This window comes from Mastigoproctus giganteus, chromosome 1 (genome assembly GCF_048544385.1).
Source record: "Mastigoproctus giganteus isolate SK-2022 chromosome 1, ASM4854438v1, whole genome shotgun sequence".
NCBI lineage: Eukaryota > Metazoa > Arthropoda > Arachnida > Uropygi > Thelyphonidae > Mastigoproctus > Mastigoproctus giganteus.
The window spans coordinates 253094492-253111688 of NC_143575.1; the positions used below are offsets into that span (position 1 = coordinate 253094492).

Consider the following 17197-nt stretch of genomic DNA (forward strand, 5'->3'; position numbering starts at 1 on the left):
AAATTATATCCCCACTCACTCGATTCTCTACATTCAAAATTAATAATACAAACCAAGCGTTCCAAAAAATCAGCAACACCACCATATCCGACGAAGACATATTAGCTTCTTTTGACGTCATATCCCTATACACTAACATGCATATTCCTTTCACCCTACAAGCATTAAGCGTACTTCTAACAGCTGATGACACTTTAACGAAACGTACCTCTCTTTCAGTTGACCACATCCTTGAACTTACTACTCTTTTAGTATACGCTAGATATTTTAGATGTAATAATAAAATTTATCGACAAACATTCGGTTTACCAATGGGTTTAGGCATTTCTGCTCCCCTTTCTGAAATTTATCTCGCCACTATTGAAAACCAAATTTTACAACCTTTCCCTTCTGAAATTAAATTATACATCCGCTACGCCGATGATGCCTTAATAATAGGCAACAGAACAACCATAGACAATCTGTTTTTTAAAATTCAATACAATACATGACAGGCTAAAGCATACCCTCGAAATCGGAACGGACAACCAAATTAATTTTCTTAATCTCACTATTTATACAACAGACACAAATTTAAATACCAAGATTTTCAGAAAAAACACGCACACTGGTAAATATCTACATTTCACTTCATATCATCCCCTTAGTACCAAAAAAGCCGTCCTATACAACCAAATCTACAATGCTATCAAATTCAGCTCTTCACAAAATGATCTACACAATGAACTTCAATACCTTACTTATAAATTCATAGCCAGGAGCTATCCCCCTCAACTCATCCAACACACAATATCCACTGTTAAAAACAACATTAATAACCCCATCGGACACAGTAACAAGACAAATACTCGCATAGTTCTCCCTTACCATAGTGAACTCGCAGCACAATTCCGACGTACATTCAAAGATACAGATATCTCCCTCACTTTCTCTACTTATAATAAACTAGGTTCCCTATTTAATTCTTATAAAGAAACATACAAGTATCCCATCAATGATCTCAATAATATAATATATCTCATAAAATGCCAACCAAACTGCGACACCTGTTACATCGGCAGCACTACCACCAAATTCGGTTCCTCCACAACTTCCAACACTCGCGCATACTACCACTTCAACAGTTTCAGGACAAGTCAATCCTGCACTGAGTTAACAACCCATGCTCAAAACCACAACCACACCCTCCTTGTTGACTCTGCCATCACTATTATTAAACTTAGATCGAGCTACAGAATTCTTCAATATGAAGCCCTCACCATCGAATGGTTTTTTTTTTTTTTTTTTTTAGGAGCATTAGCAACTAAGGCCATATTGCTCCGGGATATGCGGTGGTCATTCCCTGACCTTTCCGCATCCTCCGTATTTGGTGGTGACGGGCTCGAACCCCGGTCTAATGAAGAAGCGTGTGCTACGCACTGCTGCTCCTTCCCACCTGGCTACGGAGGCGCCATCCCCCATCGAATGGTACCGACACCATTCCGATCTCAATATTATTAACGCAAAACTTCCCTTCAACCTCTCACCGGCTTGGAACCTCTCGCAGCTAAAGTTCCCACGTGTCAAAAAGATCTCAATATTATTAACGCAAAACTTCCCTTCAACCTCTCACCGGTTTGGTTTGGAACCTCTCGCAGCTAAAGTTCCCACGTGTCAAAAAGAGCATCACGAGAGTATAGACCAACTTTAAATACAACACGCGCTCACTTCTCTTCCATTTGCCAACTGATGACGGTTCATTTAACGAAAGTCTCTCGCAACGACTATTGGCACCACCGGTCTTCTCTTTTATTTCATTCTTTCATTCGCGTCCTTCAACTTTTTTATGACAACCAAGGATTGGAGAACTGCACTTCTACTTCCTTGAGCTCATTTTAAAATTTGTTTAAAAATATTTTTACCCCCCATTCTCTGCCTTAGTTCTTTTTAATGCTTCTTCCAAACTAAATTCAGCCACCATTTACCAATAAATTTATTGCAGATTTATACAAGGTGAGTACCGTTTTTTAGGCATTTGCCATTCAATTTTTTTAGAGAAATATTGTAATATTATGATCCTATAATTTACATCCTGTATAATTTCTACAATTTCTGCATTTCAAGCACTTTTTCATTAAAAAATATATATTTCTGAGCACAAAGATATTTAATATATAATCTATTAAATTCATATATAATCTATTAAACTTAATAATTCAATAGAGCCAGATAGAAAATAAATGACACTACAATTTATGGAATTTTATCAAACAGATTTGCCAAAAGAAATACAGCACTGTTAGCATTTTTAGTTAGCATTAGTACAGCAGTTGTTCAATTATCCAGAGACAGATTAACTGGGGTCTAGAGCCCACAAAAGTCTAGATCAGTTTAAAGTGAATAATAAAAACTTACATTTTTGTAATGTTACTGGAGACAAGGCCCTTGAATTTCTCAGCAATCACATCTCTACTTTTTCTTTCTGCTTAATAGCTCATTCTAATATTTTCCCAAGGGTTTTATTTTTAATTTTTTAAAATTTGCATCATCATGTTAATATAAAAAGGACCATTCTTTCAGTTAAGCAAAATGTTGAGCTCATCAGCAAACATACAACATAAAATGTTTAAACTTTAACAAATTGAAGTGTCAATGAGTCTACATACAACTACATGGAACAACAAGGACTGCTGCTCTCATCAATAACATGATGCTTCATATTATTTAATGAATGTTTATTTTGTTTTAGTGTGTCGCATCAATTGTTGTGTTCTGTTGCACTGCAAAAGGACAAATTTTGTTTCGTTCAAGGATGTCGGAATTTTTTTTTACAGTAACTTTTTTTCTTTTTTGTTTAGAAATCATGAAAATGATGGGCAAATGCAAGAGTTGTGCTTTCAATTAAACAAAAACTTGAAATTATTCCAAAGTTTGAAAATGGTGCATCCATTAAATCTCTAAAGAACCATTATAATGTTGGTGACCAAACCATACGTGACATTGTAAAAAATAAAGGGAAGCATCATATTGGACACGCGAGTAGTGCGTGGTAAGTTTTTTCATTTTTTATCCATCGCCATACTTTTTACTTAGGTTGCTGAACATTTTTTGATACAGTAAGTCCCCAACTTACGTTCCGTTATTTATATATATTTTTATATGACTGAATATTTCAGTGAAGGGGACACATTTCATCATAATAACATAAAAACCCACAGAATTCCAGCCATTGATATTTTCGCAAATGCAATAAGATCGTGTTTACTAAACGTTTATAATGAATTGCACTAACGGAAAAGCCCGATAACAGGGAAAGTGCAAATTGTGTTTATTGTTTTATGGCAGTGACCTCCAGAAATGTGCTTTAGTAAAATGTGAGCTCGTGTGGGGTGATAATAGGAAGTTTTCGCCTTTTTGACCGTTATCATGGTGCCGACTAAGAGAATAAGTGACAACGGTACTAGTAAATCTATCAAGAAAGGAAAGCGATCAAATTGGATCAGAAAATTAAAATAATAAGGATGTATGAAAATGGCCAAACATTAACAAGTATTGTGCAGAATTCAGATTTGTCAGTGGCAACAGTGAACACAATCATAAAGGAGAAAGACAGAATACAAGAAGCAGTGAAGCGATCGGCACCAAGGAAGTCAATTATAATAACCAAGTTTTTATAGTTTTTACAGTACAATAACACACGTTTTTTTCTTCCTTTTATGCTTTATTTTCTTATCTGCCACTCTGGCTACTTCACCGCTGTTCCCAGATAAATTGAACTAATTAAAAATATATAACTATTTTTCTTCATTCTTCTGAGGATATTATGTGGTTTTTGTAATTTCGGCATATTAGGGATATAGTAACAATATTTTATTATTCATTCCCAAGTTACATAAAACTTGACTTACGTAAGAAGTCCTGGAACGTATCTCTTACGTATGTCAGGGACTTACTGTATTTTTTGATTAACCGGGAAATCGATCATCTGGGAATTTTTTTTTTACCATCTATCCCGGAAAATTGAGTCTACTGTATTTTCATGCATGCATGCCATTACTGCCATTAATTAAAAATGTGTTTAATATTAATTAGAAGCACAAATAAAAGTTGGAAAGATTTTAAGGCAATTTGTATAAAAACGTACATATTATAATGAATATTTTAATAACCTTTTTTGAAACGATCTTTAAATTTTAAATAAACAGATGTACGTATTCCTCAAAGTTTACATAAGTTCTACTTCTACAAGATCAAATGGTAATTTATTCCAAGGGTTAAAGATCTCTTTGGCTAAAAGAAAATTTTCTTACATCTATGGTTCGAGTTACAAGTGACCATACAAACTTGTTTGGAAGGGTGCCAGCAGTGTGGTAAATATGATTAGCACCTTTCATGGTCCACATGCTGCTAGATGGTGTTCAGCTTTACTACTGTATTGTTAAATTTTTCCTTGGTTTAGATATAAAAGATTTCATTGACTGGTATAAGCTGAACAAATATTAGAATCAAAATATTTAAAATAGTAGTCTAAACAAGTTAAAGCAGAATGTAGATTGTGCAGATCATCCCATTTTGCATTCCTTTATGCCAAATGACATGAAGCTGAAAATAGCCATGAGACAGAGGCTCCAATGGAGAAGACTGGAGTAAACTGTAATCTGAGATGCCTAGAGGGCAACTAACATTAATTGCATATTTGATAAATAAACACATACATTGTTTTATAATTTAAACTAACTAAAATTATGATAAAACAATGCATTTAACAATACCTTAAACAACACATTTAACCGATCAAATATTTCAGAGGGCTTTGCTTTCACTTTCTGTGGTAAAATAAATATAATTAATCAACTTAACATTATAATATTGTACTACATCTTTGTCCTAAAAACAAAGAGAACACAATGAAATAACAAAATAAGAGCTATAGGGAATCCTGGGTCCTTGGTTCACATTTATATGGAGCTAGAATTCAGTCTTATAGCTCCATTGTGTTGTGCTGAGATGCCTAAGGATACGGGAGGAAGCCCATGCTTTGCAGCTCTTATTCCTTTTTTTCATTATGCTCTTTATGTTGATGTACTGCCTTCACTCTGCAGTTTATGTGCAAGTGGTAAAAATTATAAATTTTAAGAGAAAGAAGTTCATTTGTAAAACAGTTCATTTGATCAGTCAAATGAACTGTTTTAGATTAAATTAAATTATGGAAAAATAACAAAACCTAGCACTTTTTTTTTTTTTATATCAAATTGTTTATTCCTACATTCATCATTATGTCTGTCAGCTCCTGCATTTTAAATTAACTGTGTGCTTTGAAGGGTTGTTGACAAGGGTGGTAGAAAATGAAAAAGACCTGGGAGTGATTGTGCCGTCAGATATGATGTTTTCTGAGCAATGCAGACAGGCTGCCAGAGCAGGTCATGGGGTATTGTCAATGATATACAGGAATTCAACTAGCAGAAAAAAGGAGGTAATTATCCCTTTGAATAAGGCAATGGTCAGGCCACATCTTGAGTACTGCGTACAGGTCTGGAGGCCTCATTTTAGAAAGGATGTAGAGTTGCTACAGCGTGTACAGAAAAGTACAACGACGGGGGTCCTCTTATCAAGAAAGGCTTAAGTTCTGCAAATTCCAGCGGCTGGAGATTACAGGCACCTGCAAGGTGATCTGACTGAGGTGTATAAGGCCTTGAATGGGTCTTATACACTGTAATAACATTCTGATGGGATTCTTCTGCTTGCTCAGATTATGAACCTGAGGGGGCATAAATTCAAATTGAAGAAAGACAGATGTAAATAAATGTGTGGAAATTTGCCTTTAGCCAGTGGTAATCAATGGACACTGCTCACAAAGAAAACTTACCCTTAATGCCATACCTCTCCAATTTGTACAGCAATCTTCCATGTGCAACAGTATCAAAAGCTTTCATGAAATCCAAGTATAGCAAAAGTTATACTTTTGTTAGACTGAAGAAGCTCACAACAAATTTGACAGAATGATATAAAGAGATTTTAAAGCCAGACAATATCATTCCAGATTAAGAAGTCTCTGACACTCTTACAAGCTACATCAGAGTGAACATATTATGCACAAGTAGCACTTTTAAATTGGAAGGAATCACAATATTAGCTGAGGCAGCTGATAATTAAGAGTCGGTCAGAAAAGTAAGGGAAGTCTGGCAGACTGCATGTGGACATGGATAACACTGGGATTAGAACTGAAACAAATCAGGAAATTTTTTGAAGGTTTATTTATTTATTTTTTCACAGATAACTTATTTATTAGTCTGACTATTCTTGATGCACTGATATAGATGAAATCAAAGTTGGTGTGGATTAATATATTGTAATTGATGTAATTTAGACACGGAATGCACACAATATATATATATATATATATATATATATATATATATATATATATATATATATATATTTTATGAAAACCCCAAACACGAGATGTATTAGAACCTATAGTACTTAGTACCGTGCTTGGGTTGTAGGTTGAGAAGATGAAAGAAGGTATTTGTTGACATCAGACTTGAATTTCTGTAGACTGTAATTTTCAGGATATACGTATGAAGGAAGGTTGTTACAGAAATGGAAATTGAATGAATAAACAAGGAAGATGAAAAGTTGGTTCTGTGAGTTTGAAGTTGGACAATAAATGGATGTTGGCTGGTGATGGCATGTGTCTGGACTGTTTTGAAAGAGAGAGCGGGAATTATAGAAGCCAATTCATAAGAACAGTGCCCATGGAAGTATCTGCAGAAAAAGAATTCAGCAGAAACAATACATCTATGAGACAGCAAGTGGAGAAACTCTGTTATAGATGTCATTAATTAACCTAACTGCTCTTTTCTGAATGGAATCTAGAAGCCTGAGAAAGGTTTTGGGGGCACCATCCCAGATGTGGGAACAATATTTCATGGTAGGGCAGAGTTGCAATTTGTACAGAGTGAAGAACTGTTTGGAAGAAAAGTAATGCCAAGAGTGAAAGAGAAAACCAAGTTTTTAAGAAGCAGAGGAAGCAATATTTGCAATGTGCTTGTGCCAAGAGAGATTAGAAGTTAGGGTAATCCCCAAAAGAGATATATCATCTTACCTAGAAATCGGAGTGTACCAAAGATAATCAAAGGAGCTGAAGAATCCTTTTTGCAAGATATAAGACAGGACTGAGTTTTAAGAAGGACTGAAATCAACTAAGTTGTCTTTGGCCCACTGGAGAATTACCTGAGATTGGCATTTAAGAAATACACTCAATTTCTTAACTAGTGCTTATTCTCTGTGCTAAATACGATCAGAGCCTCAACCACCTAAGAGATTTGAGCATATCAATAAAACTTAAAAAATATATAGCACATGCAGTTATTTGAAAAATAAATTGACCTAAATCTAAAATCTTTCTGTAAAGCTGTAAAATAAATTTTCTGGGAAAAAATAAGTTGGTATAGCTGCCAACTTATCTAGTTTCAAATTATTCACATTAAAAAGAGAAATCACACTTATGCCAAACATAGGCAGGTGAGATTTTTGCTGTCAATTATGGCTTATTTAAATTATCTGTAGCATAGCCATGATTGGTTTTTTTTTTTTTTTTTTTTTACTAGGCATTTAAATCCAAGCAACTACTCTGAAAGGGTAAAAAAAAAAAAAAAATCAAATTGTTTCTATATAATAAATAAATAAAATCACTGTTCATATTCCATGAAAATGATAGTAGTGTAGCTTTACAGCATTTAGCACAATTTTCCATGTTAATGACAATACATATTTTGTGGCATCATATACATTCAAACATGCATTTATACGTCTGCTTGGCTGGTCAAAAAATTCTGTTATACTCATAGAACAGCCAACTAAGAAAAGAGAGGGGTTATAACTGTAGTCATTTTTATAGAAACCACAACACTTTTTTTTTTTCCTTGCCCTTTCCCATTATTATATGGGGTCAGTGTTTTTATTGTTTTGGCATGCAATTTTTACGGCCGGATGCCCTTCCTGACGCCAACCCTCACTCTTTATTCGGGCTGGGGATATGCTGTGGTCATTCCCTGACCTTCCGCATCCTCCGTATTTGGTAGTCACAGGCTCGAACCCTGGTCTAATCAAGAAGCATATGCTATGCACTACTGCTCCTGCCCACCTGGCTACGGAGGCGCATAGAAACCACAACACTACTCAGTTAAAATTTGACCATATTTTCTTTCTCTTGTCCTGTTCAGGTTTGAACACATGATGCACAGACCTTTCTAACTGTGCTGCACATTGACAATATATTATGACTGGCCACAAGGCCTCATTTAATATCACATTTTTCATAATGCACCCTTTAATACAGCAATTCTTATCAATTTATAAAAATTGAAAAGAAAAGTGCATGTGCGCACGCACAACACACAGATAAATTTATGTTACAGGATATTTACTTATGTGTACTCCATAAATTTAACTAGGTATGTTTATCAGTCATTCACTATTACATTAGGTCTTAGTTTATATATTGTTATGGCAATGGCTCATAATTCCATATAATAAAATTAATAACTAATGCCATACTATCTACACCTAAATAGCTTTTCAAATTACAAATGTTATTACAATCGTGTGGTTATTAAAAGTTATAGCTGTCTTACCTTTGGCATTAATCTGCTAAGAAGGAAAATGAGTATCAGGAATGAGGCAAGTACTCCAAAGGATACACCAGATGCATAATGGAAAACAACATTTCTAACAAAAAAATAAAATAAAATCATTTAAAAACAGTAGTTATTTTAATAGAATGACATAAGTGGGAGAGGGACTACAAAAAGTAACAAAAAATTTAAATTATAATTAAAGTCCACTGCATAATTGTAGAACATTTTGTGGGCCAACTAAAACACTAGGCTCTATATACTTAACTTGCTAATTTTTAGGACTAGTATATAGAGGCTCACAAAAAAAAAAAAAAAAACCCTCATTCCTCACTGTAATAAATATGGAATTCGTTTTGTTTGTTAGAGTTTTGTTATTATTATTTTTAAATTACAAAGACAGTTGGATGATACTGACTGTTTTCTTTTAATTCCTGGCACTGATTGAAATGAAAACCAAAAAAAAACAGTATTATCTGATAAGTTGGCCTCAAGTTTTACATCATAAATAGCAAACGTCATAAATAGCCATCATATTAGCTGTGAGCCTAGGTGGAAAAACAAATTTGTCCCTGGAACAAGCAAGGAAGTAAAACAAATTCCACAGACAAGTAACAGCAGTCACTAAAGACATTTGTTCAGAACAAGAGTGGGTGAACAGGGGCATTTTGTACGCAAACACGGAACCATAAAGAATTTCTTTACAGCTGTACTTCTCTAATTAAAATAATAATTAATGATGCAGATCAAAAGTGAATACCATATTGGAGGAATGCTACAATTCACAATGACACAAGGTATTTTAACTTAAGTTTTTCTGTTTTTGGTTTAAAATATATAAAGTAAGCCTTCCATAAAATTAATAAGAATAACTAAACAATTTTGACCTATTTTTGTAGTTTATGCCACCCAAATAAGAACTAAACTGAAAAGACAATTTCATTCACATGGTATTATTTGTGCCACATGAAATACATAAGTAAACGCTGCTAAAAGCCAAAATGATGCAAATGAAAACAAACTGTAAATAATAATATCTATATATAATTGAAGTGCCAACCCTTTGCAACATGAAATGACTAAACTTCTCAATCATGCTGAAATTATGCATAGCAGATGCATTTATTATTAATGCACTTAGTCACAAAATTTCAGACTGAAGTAAAGGTGATTTATGTGGGTCTGTTGTGCTAAGAATAAGGATGTATTGCAAAATTGCATATTTTGTTAGCTACATAAAGGACCAAGCAGAACAACGCAGCACAGAAAGCTACACCTAAATAACAGGAAAAGTAGTAAAAATAAGAGAAAATTAGTATAAAAGACTAGTCCCAGCTTTTGTTATTGTCTTCAAGCAGGGCTGCAGAGGCATCTTAAATTTACTCAATCTAACACCCGTCCTCAACTTCTCATTCTTTCCCTTTATTGTGCTCATTTCCAGTTACTGCAGAAATTTTCTGCCCCCCCCCACCAATTTAGTGTAATTTGCAACCTCACATTACTAACAAGATGCAGGGATGATGGTGATGAAAAGAAGGAAGGAAGCTATAAGGCCTTGACCTTGCTGGGACTGTACCATCCATATAACTCTACTACATGCTTTCAAATATGATCTGCTATCATATATAAATACTAAAGTATTAGGAGTTGGGTTATTTAGAATGTGTACTAAGATAATTATGGCCATGAGACGTCAATATTTTGCTTCTGTTAACCATATGTATTCTATAGTCAGTGTACTTGTTTACAAAATGAAAAACCAGAGTGTCTGAGGGAGACAGAAAACATGAAACCATCTCATTCTTTAAATAGGCCTCTGGGGGTTGGGAAAGTTATGACTCGTAATAACTGCAATGGAATACACCAACTGTATATAACCACAACTTTATTAAAATAAATTAAAATAAAATAAAAATAAGACATGATAAAATTTGATGTAAAATTAAAATACACTGACAACTGTAGAGTTAAGAGCAATAAAATTATAGGTAGAATTGAAATATAAGCGAAATATTACAAATTAAAAGCGAAAGAACAACACCGTAGCTTTCAAAGGTGACAGCCACCTTTACTGTCATGGCCATGTTGCTGGAGGAGCATGGGAATTATCCTCCACGCATGCATGGGGACTGGAAATGGCTCAGAAGCATTACAGGGCAGAACCATTCATCCTTCCAAGAATTATGATTTCAAAGAGGGGGGTGAATATGGACTCCTCTATCTCTATTGATGGTATTATGTTCCAAAGAACAAATCCACAAGCACTCAAGCTATTTCTGGTTTCCAATACCTATGCAAATGATCAATGATGAGAGCATCGCCTGGAGAAATTTGGTAGTTCTCCTTCCAGAAGTGTTCAGCCACAGCAGATTTCCCATAGTCTGTGGTCTTTATTGCACTAGTATGTTTCCCATACGATCTTTAAACCTATGTTCTGCCTCTCCAAAATAACACTCCTCGCAGTCTGGGCATTTGATCTCTTTCATACATTCCCTGCTTATCTGAGTTTAACAGAGCAGATCTCTAGATAATATGCACTTGTCAGACACTCACGCATGTGTGTGTGTGTAGCTACTGGGGTAGAGATTTCATACAGTCATGCCAGAGGTAAAAGATCCTGTATCTATCAAGGGTACAAGTGGAATTATATACGAGATCAAGTGTCTGGAATGTGGGCAGTGTTATGTTGGAGAGACAGAACATAGGTTTAAAGATCGTATGGGGGAACATATACATATGCAATAATGACCACAGACTATGGGAAATCTGCTGTGGCTGAACACTGCTGGGAGGAAAAATGCCAAATTTCCCCAGGCAATGCTGTCATTGTTGATCATTTGCATAGATACTGGAACTGGAAATGGCTTGAGAACTTGCGGATTTGTTTTTCAGAACATTATACCATTACTAAAGATAGGGAAGTCCACATTCACCCCTCTTTGAAGCCCTAATTCTTGGAAGGGATGAACTGGCACACTTCCAAACCATTTTCGGTTTCCATGCATGTGTGGAGGATAATTCCCATGGTCCTACAGTAATATAGGCCACGACAGTAACATTCCACTGTTGATAAAGGAGGTGGTTGAAAGCTGAGGTGTTGTTTTATCGCTTTTAATTTGTCTTATTTCAATTTTATGTATTTTAATTCTACCTATAATTTTATCGCTTTTAATTCTACAGCTGTCAGTGTATTTTATTTTTACATGAAAATGTTATTGTGAGTTATTTTTATTTTATTTTAATAAAGTTTTGGTCATATACAGTTGGTGTATTCCACTGCAGTTATGAGATTTGCAAGCATCACCTGGTTAACCTTTTTGTGAAAAACACCAAAAAATTACTCCCATACCAATAAGTATTTCTAAACTTTAGTAGGAAATTGAAACTAGACCTATTTTCCACAGTATGTATATGAGAGAGAGGGACGACACCAGTCACTAAACTATCTACAAGGACACTTAAATTCAAAAACAAAAACAAGGCAATTCAAACCTGTAAAAAAAAAAAAAAAAAAAAAAAAAAAATCCCTACAAGCAAAGATATTTGACTTCAGCCTATTCTGACCATGCTTGGTATGAAGTGGATTAATATAGGAAGAAAAAGTCAGTGAGAATCTGGTAAATGAGAACTACCTGTACATTTTCTGTAAAATGTACAGGTAAACAGATGGGAGAAAAATTAATATAACAAGATTTATTACTTACCTGCTTAATGATGGAGCTGATATAAAAAATAAAAATCCAAGAAGTGTTTGAAGAACTTTCCAATAATTTATATCTGAAATCAAGAATAACAAAACACAGTTAATTAAAATTAAATATAGAGCAAAGGTATATTCAAGTAAATCTTTATTATTTACATAAATTAATTTACTATATAATATTGGTGTAAATACACCATAAATTTAACTACATAAGTAGTGTAACAGCATTGTTTGATTATATCTCATATTGTAGCTACTTTCACAACGGGATACCAGGTGTTGCACTACTTCGAATAAATAACGCAACTCTGGTAGAGGAGACTACTGTTATTTATTCTCAGTAAGCACCACCACCCAGATGCATTTCGGAGCTTGTTGGCTCACTCGTTGATGGGCGGGCAGGTACCCTGATAATGCAGACATGCCATCACGGTTGCAAAGTTAATTCCACAATATGAGAGATGGCAAATGGTGAAGATGATGATGACAATATTTTAAAGCCTTGTGCATTTATAGTCTTCAAAATAAAATAATTGAAAAATGCTTCATAACTATACAGAGAATAATTAAGAAAAAACCCCGAAAATGTTAGTACTTAAATAAACATATAGCATGCCGGTAACCTTGCTTGAGCCAAAACATTTCCTGACTTTCAGAGTTAGTCAATACCTATTAACAACACTTTTTTTTTTTTTTTATATTGTGCAACTTTACTAATGTTATACATTGGTAAATTGAGGATTACCTTATACTATTTTGCAGACAGCAGAGGGATCACGAATCCAATACAACTCTTTTTTTCTGAAGATACATTAAATTGTTTAGAAAAATTCTTAATTCGCATTGTTAGGTGGGTGGTAATGATATCCCGAAATTGCAAAATATCAATATTATTACTATTAACAAAATCAGAAAAGCATGGGAACATTTCAGAATTATTATGCTCAAATTCAGTTTTCCAAAGGTTAAGATTATTTTTGAAAGCTTTTATTTCATCACTGAATATTAATATATTTGTTCCCTGTCTTTGAAGACTTAAATTTAAATCATTAAGTTTTTGAAATATATCAACACGGTAGCTAAGTTTTCCAAGCCATTTTTGATTTGTAAACAATTGAGCAAGATCTGTATCTGATCTGATATCTGATAAAAACAATAAAACTTCATGTTTGGGGTCATGAAGGATCCCATTTCATTAAAAAGTATAGTGAAAAGTCTGCTATTTTAGCTTCTACTTTCAATTCAATAAAGTTGATAACACTTACTGCATTTTTCAAAACATCGGGCAAATCAATTTGCATTTCCTTCGCTACTAATGCTTCCCTATGTATAATGCAATGATTAAAAACTATAATAGGAGCAATTGCAACACAGTTGTTCCATGTTAGATTATTTGTTTAAAAGAAAATATTTATAAGGTCAAAAATCTTCTGGCCCATTGTTCTTCCTTACAAAGCTTTGCAAAATACAAAATCCTCCAAAATATTCCCCTCATAGCAGTATTTGATATATACAATAAGTTGAGCAAGGTTTGAAATATCTGTGGATTCACTAACTGTATTGCAAAAACTGGACTTTCTCTCAATTGATTTAATAAATTGAATTTCATAACCGTAATAACACCGTGAAACTGTGTCTCTGGATAGAGGAATGGTATTTAAACCGTTCCTATACTTTTCTCCATGCATAATTGAAATAATTTTTATTGCAGCAGGGAGAATGCATCGAATTACAAAGCAGAATAAAGCTTGCATGCAACACTTGCTATATATATTTACTGTTACTGCACATTCACACCTCTGGCCTTCAGGCAATACAGTACAGGCAATTTAAGAATTTGTGCTGCTGTAGGAAGCACGAAATAAGGGCTAAAGGGATTATTGTAAAGGAATTAATTGAATAGTACTTTTCAGTGCTACTCAGCATTTGAGTAGTATTGAGAAGTGGCACTAGTCAGCTGTTTTCTTTGTATCCATAGCCATCGAGCAAATTAAAGCATATCCCCAACACGGTAGGCAGTAGAGTTCATTTGTATCTCAGACTTTGTTCAAGTAGCAAGGGCTCTACACCTACAGTATTGAAAAAATAATTTTAACAGGTTTTTAGCTTTAATGTATACAATAAAATAAATTTATTTAAAAATTTCTGTGACCCCTTTAATTTATCCAGCGATCCCTCTGGGGGTTCGGATCCCACAGCTTGCACACCACTGACCTATGAGATAAAATATTAAACTGAAGTCTATTAACCAAGTTGCCTCAGAAAGTATTAATTTTAAATAACTTTACTGAAAAAAGGCTACTTTGTTAGTTTTTAAAATGAAACTGTTGTCAGTTTTATTTTGAAGGCTCTCAATTTAAACAAACAGAGTAGCCTTTCAATGATATTATTTGTTTAAAAATATCCCCCTCTTTTTTAAACTTTTTTTTTATGATAACCCCAAACACGACAGGTATTAGAACCTATAGTACTTAGTACCGTGCTTGGGTTGGAGGTTGAGAAGACGAAGTGGATATTTTTTGACATTAGACTTGAACTTCTGTAGACTGTAATTTTCAGGAAATACGTATGAAGGGAAGACTGTTCCAGAAAATGGCAGTTGAATGAATAAACGAGGAAGATGAAAAGTTGGTTCTGCGAGTTTGAAGTTGGACAGTAAATGGATGTTGGCTGGTGGCAGCACGTGTTCGGATTGTTTTGAAAGAGAGAGCAGGAATTATAGAAGCCAATTCAGAAGAACAGTACCCATGGAAGTATAAGTAGAAAAGGGATGCAGCAGAAACAGTACGTCTATGAGACAGCGAGTGGAGAGACCTGTTAGAGATGAATCATTAATTAACCTAATTGCCTTGGCCTGTTTCTGAATGGAATCGAGATGCCTGAGAGAGATCATCACCCCAGTTGTGGGAACAATATTCCATAGTAGGGCGGATTTGCGATTTGTACAGAGTGGACAGCTGTTTGGAAGAAAAGTAACGCTGAGAGCGAAAGAGAAAACCCAGTTTTTTAGATGCAGAGGAAGCAATATTTGTAATGTGCTTGTGCCAAGAGAGATTAAAAGTCAGGGTAATCCCCAAAAGAGATATATCAACTTTCCTAGAAATCGGAGTGTCACCAAAGATAAGCATAGGAGCAGAAGAGTCCTTTTGGTGAGATATAAGACAGGACTGAGTTTTAGAAGGATTGAAATCAACTAGGATGTCTTTGGCCCACTGGAGAACCTGGAGATTGGAATTTAAGGAATTGGTAGCAGATATTCGATAAGTTGATTGAGCAGGGCAAGGTTTCTCAATATAGAAAGTAGAATGCAACATGCTATCATCAGCAAAACTATGGATAGTATTTCCAGAAAATGGAAGAAGGTCATTAATATACAAGAGGAAAAGAGTGGGGAAAGAACTGAACTTTGGGGGACACCGGCATTAGTGGAGAAGTTAGAAAACAGAGCGCCATCTACCATCACCCTCAGTGAGCGATCAGAGAGAAAACTGGATAACCAATTACAAAAAACAGTTGGCAAACCATAAGATGGAAGCTTGTTTAGAAGGCCTTTATGCCAAACACAATCGAAAGCCTTTGAGATGTCAAGAGCAACAGCTTATGTTTCACCAAACTTTTCCATTGAATTTGTACATAAATGGGTAACATAAGCCAGAATATCACCAGTGGATTGACATCCATTGATTACTACCCTCTGTCTTCTCCCACTCAACCACCCTTTTATCCATTGTAGCAACTTACTCTTAATATCATGCTGCTCCAATTTGTACAGTAGTCTTCCATGCACAACAGTGTCAAAAGCATTCCTGAAATCCAAGTATATGATATCAAAATTATTTTTTGCATCCAGTTCCTTTTGTAACCACATCATAATATCCAATCAAATTTGTCAGACAAGACTTTCCCTTAACACACCCATGCTGTTTCTGAATTATTGCTGCAGTCTTGTCTAGATGATCCTGCAATGCATCTTTAACAAGTGACTCCATTATTTTAGCCAGAACAGAGGTTAAACTAACTGGTCTGTAATTACTCGTGTTACCCTTCGATCCCCCTTTGTGAATTGGGGATACATTTGCACATCTCCAGTCCGTGGGGGACCTCCCGAGTCCAAGGATGCTCTCATAATTATGGCTAAGGGTTTGCTTACTTCCTTTGCTGCCTTTCTTATGTTTAATTTCAACAATTTCTCCTCAGCTTTGCTCTCAGTTATTACAAAATCATTAAGCACCCTGCTAAAATTTGATAACCTTCTGGCATTTTTAATCCTTAATAACTCCTCATGTGTGGATGTAGATGCAAAATACTCATTCAGTTTGTTTGCTATCTGAGCAGGATCATCAACGGTCGAACCATCAATATCAAGTGGACCGATCAGATTCATCCGCTTCCTTTTGTGGCCAATAGCTTTGGCAAAAGACCACAATGCTTGAATACCATCTGTACAAGAAGCAACGAGTTTTCTACTCTTAGCCTGTTCGAAATCTAGTTTGGACTAATTAATAAATGCTTTTCAATTGTTGCAAGCTTTGGTGTAGGCGGAAAACGAACCTGGTGATTTGGATACAAGCTAATTACAATATGCAACATTCTACTCTTGAACAGCCTTAGTACATTTAAAAAAAAACCAAGGTTTAGATAAAGGACGAGATTTTAAGGTGGAATGTGTAATAAAGGATTTCATCCCTATAAGAATAATTTAACTGACACAATCTGAGCAAACATTGACATCAGATTTGAAACAGTACTCTGACCAAGGAGAAGAAGAAATCTTGCACATCATGTCATCTGGCAATGCCATACAATATGATGCTGAGCATGGCTACAAGAAAAAGGCTCTATTGGAGAAGAGATCAAGTTGTGATCTGAGGAGCCC

General features: G+C 34.9%; 1 protein-coding gene across 1 annotated transcript in view; it reads right to left on the reverse strand.

Moving 5' to 3' along the window:
* Nemp (Nuclear envelope integral membrane protein) overlaps positions 1-17197 on the reverse strand; it is a 68592-nt gene that overhangs the window by 25305 nt on the left and 26090 nt on the right. The window contains exons 4-5 of the mRNA XM_090385654.1: positions 12323-12395; positions 8619-8712 (exon numbers count right to left, since the gene is read on the reverse strand). Of these exons, the coding sequence (XP_090241780.1) occupies positions 8619-8712; positions 12323-12395 (167 nt within the window). The remainder of the gene's footprint in view (positions 1-8618; positions 8713-12322; positions 12396-17197) is intronic.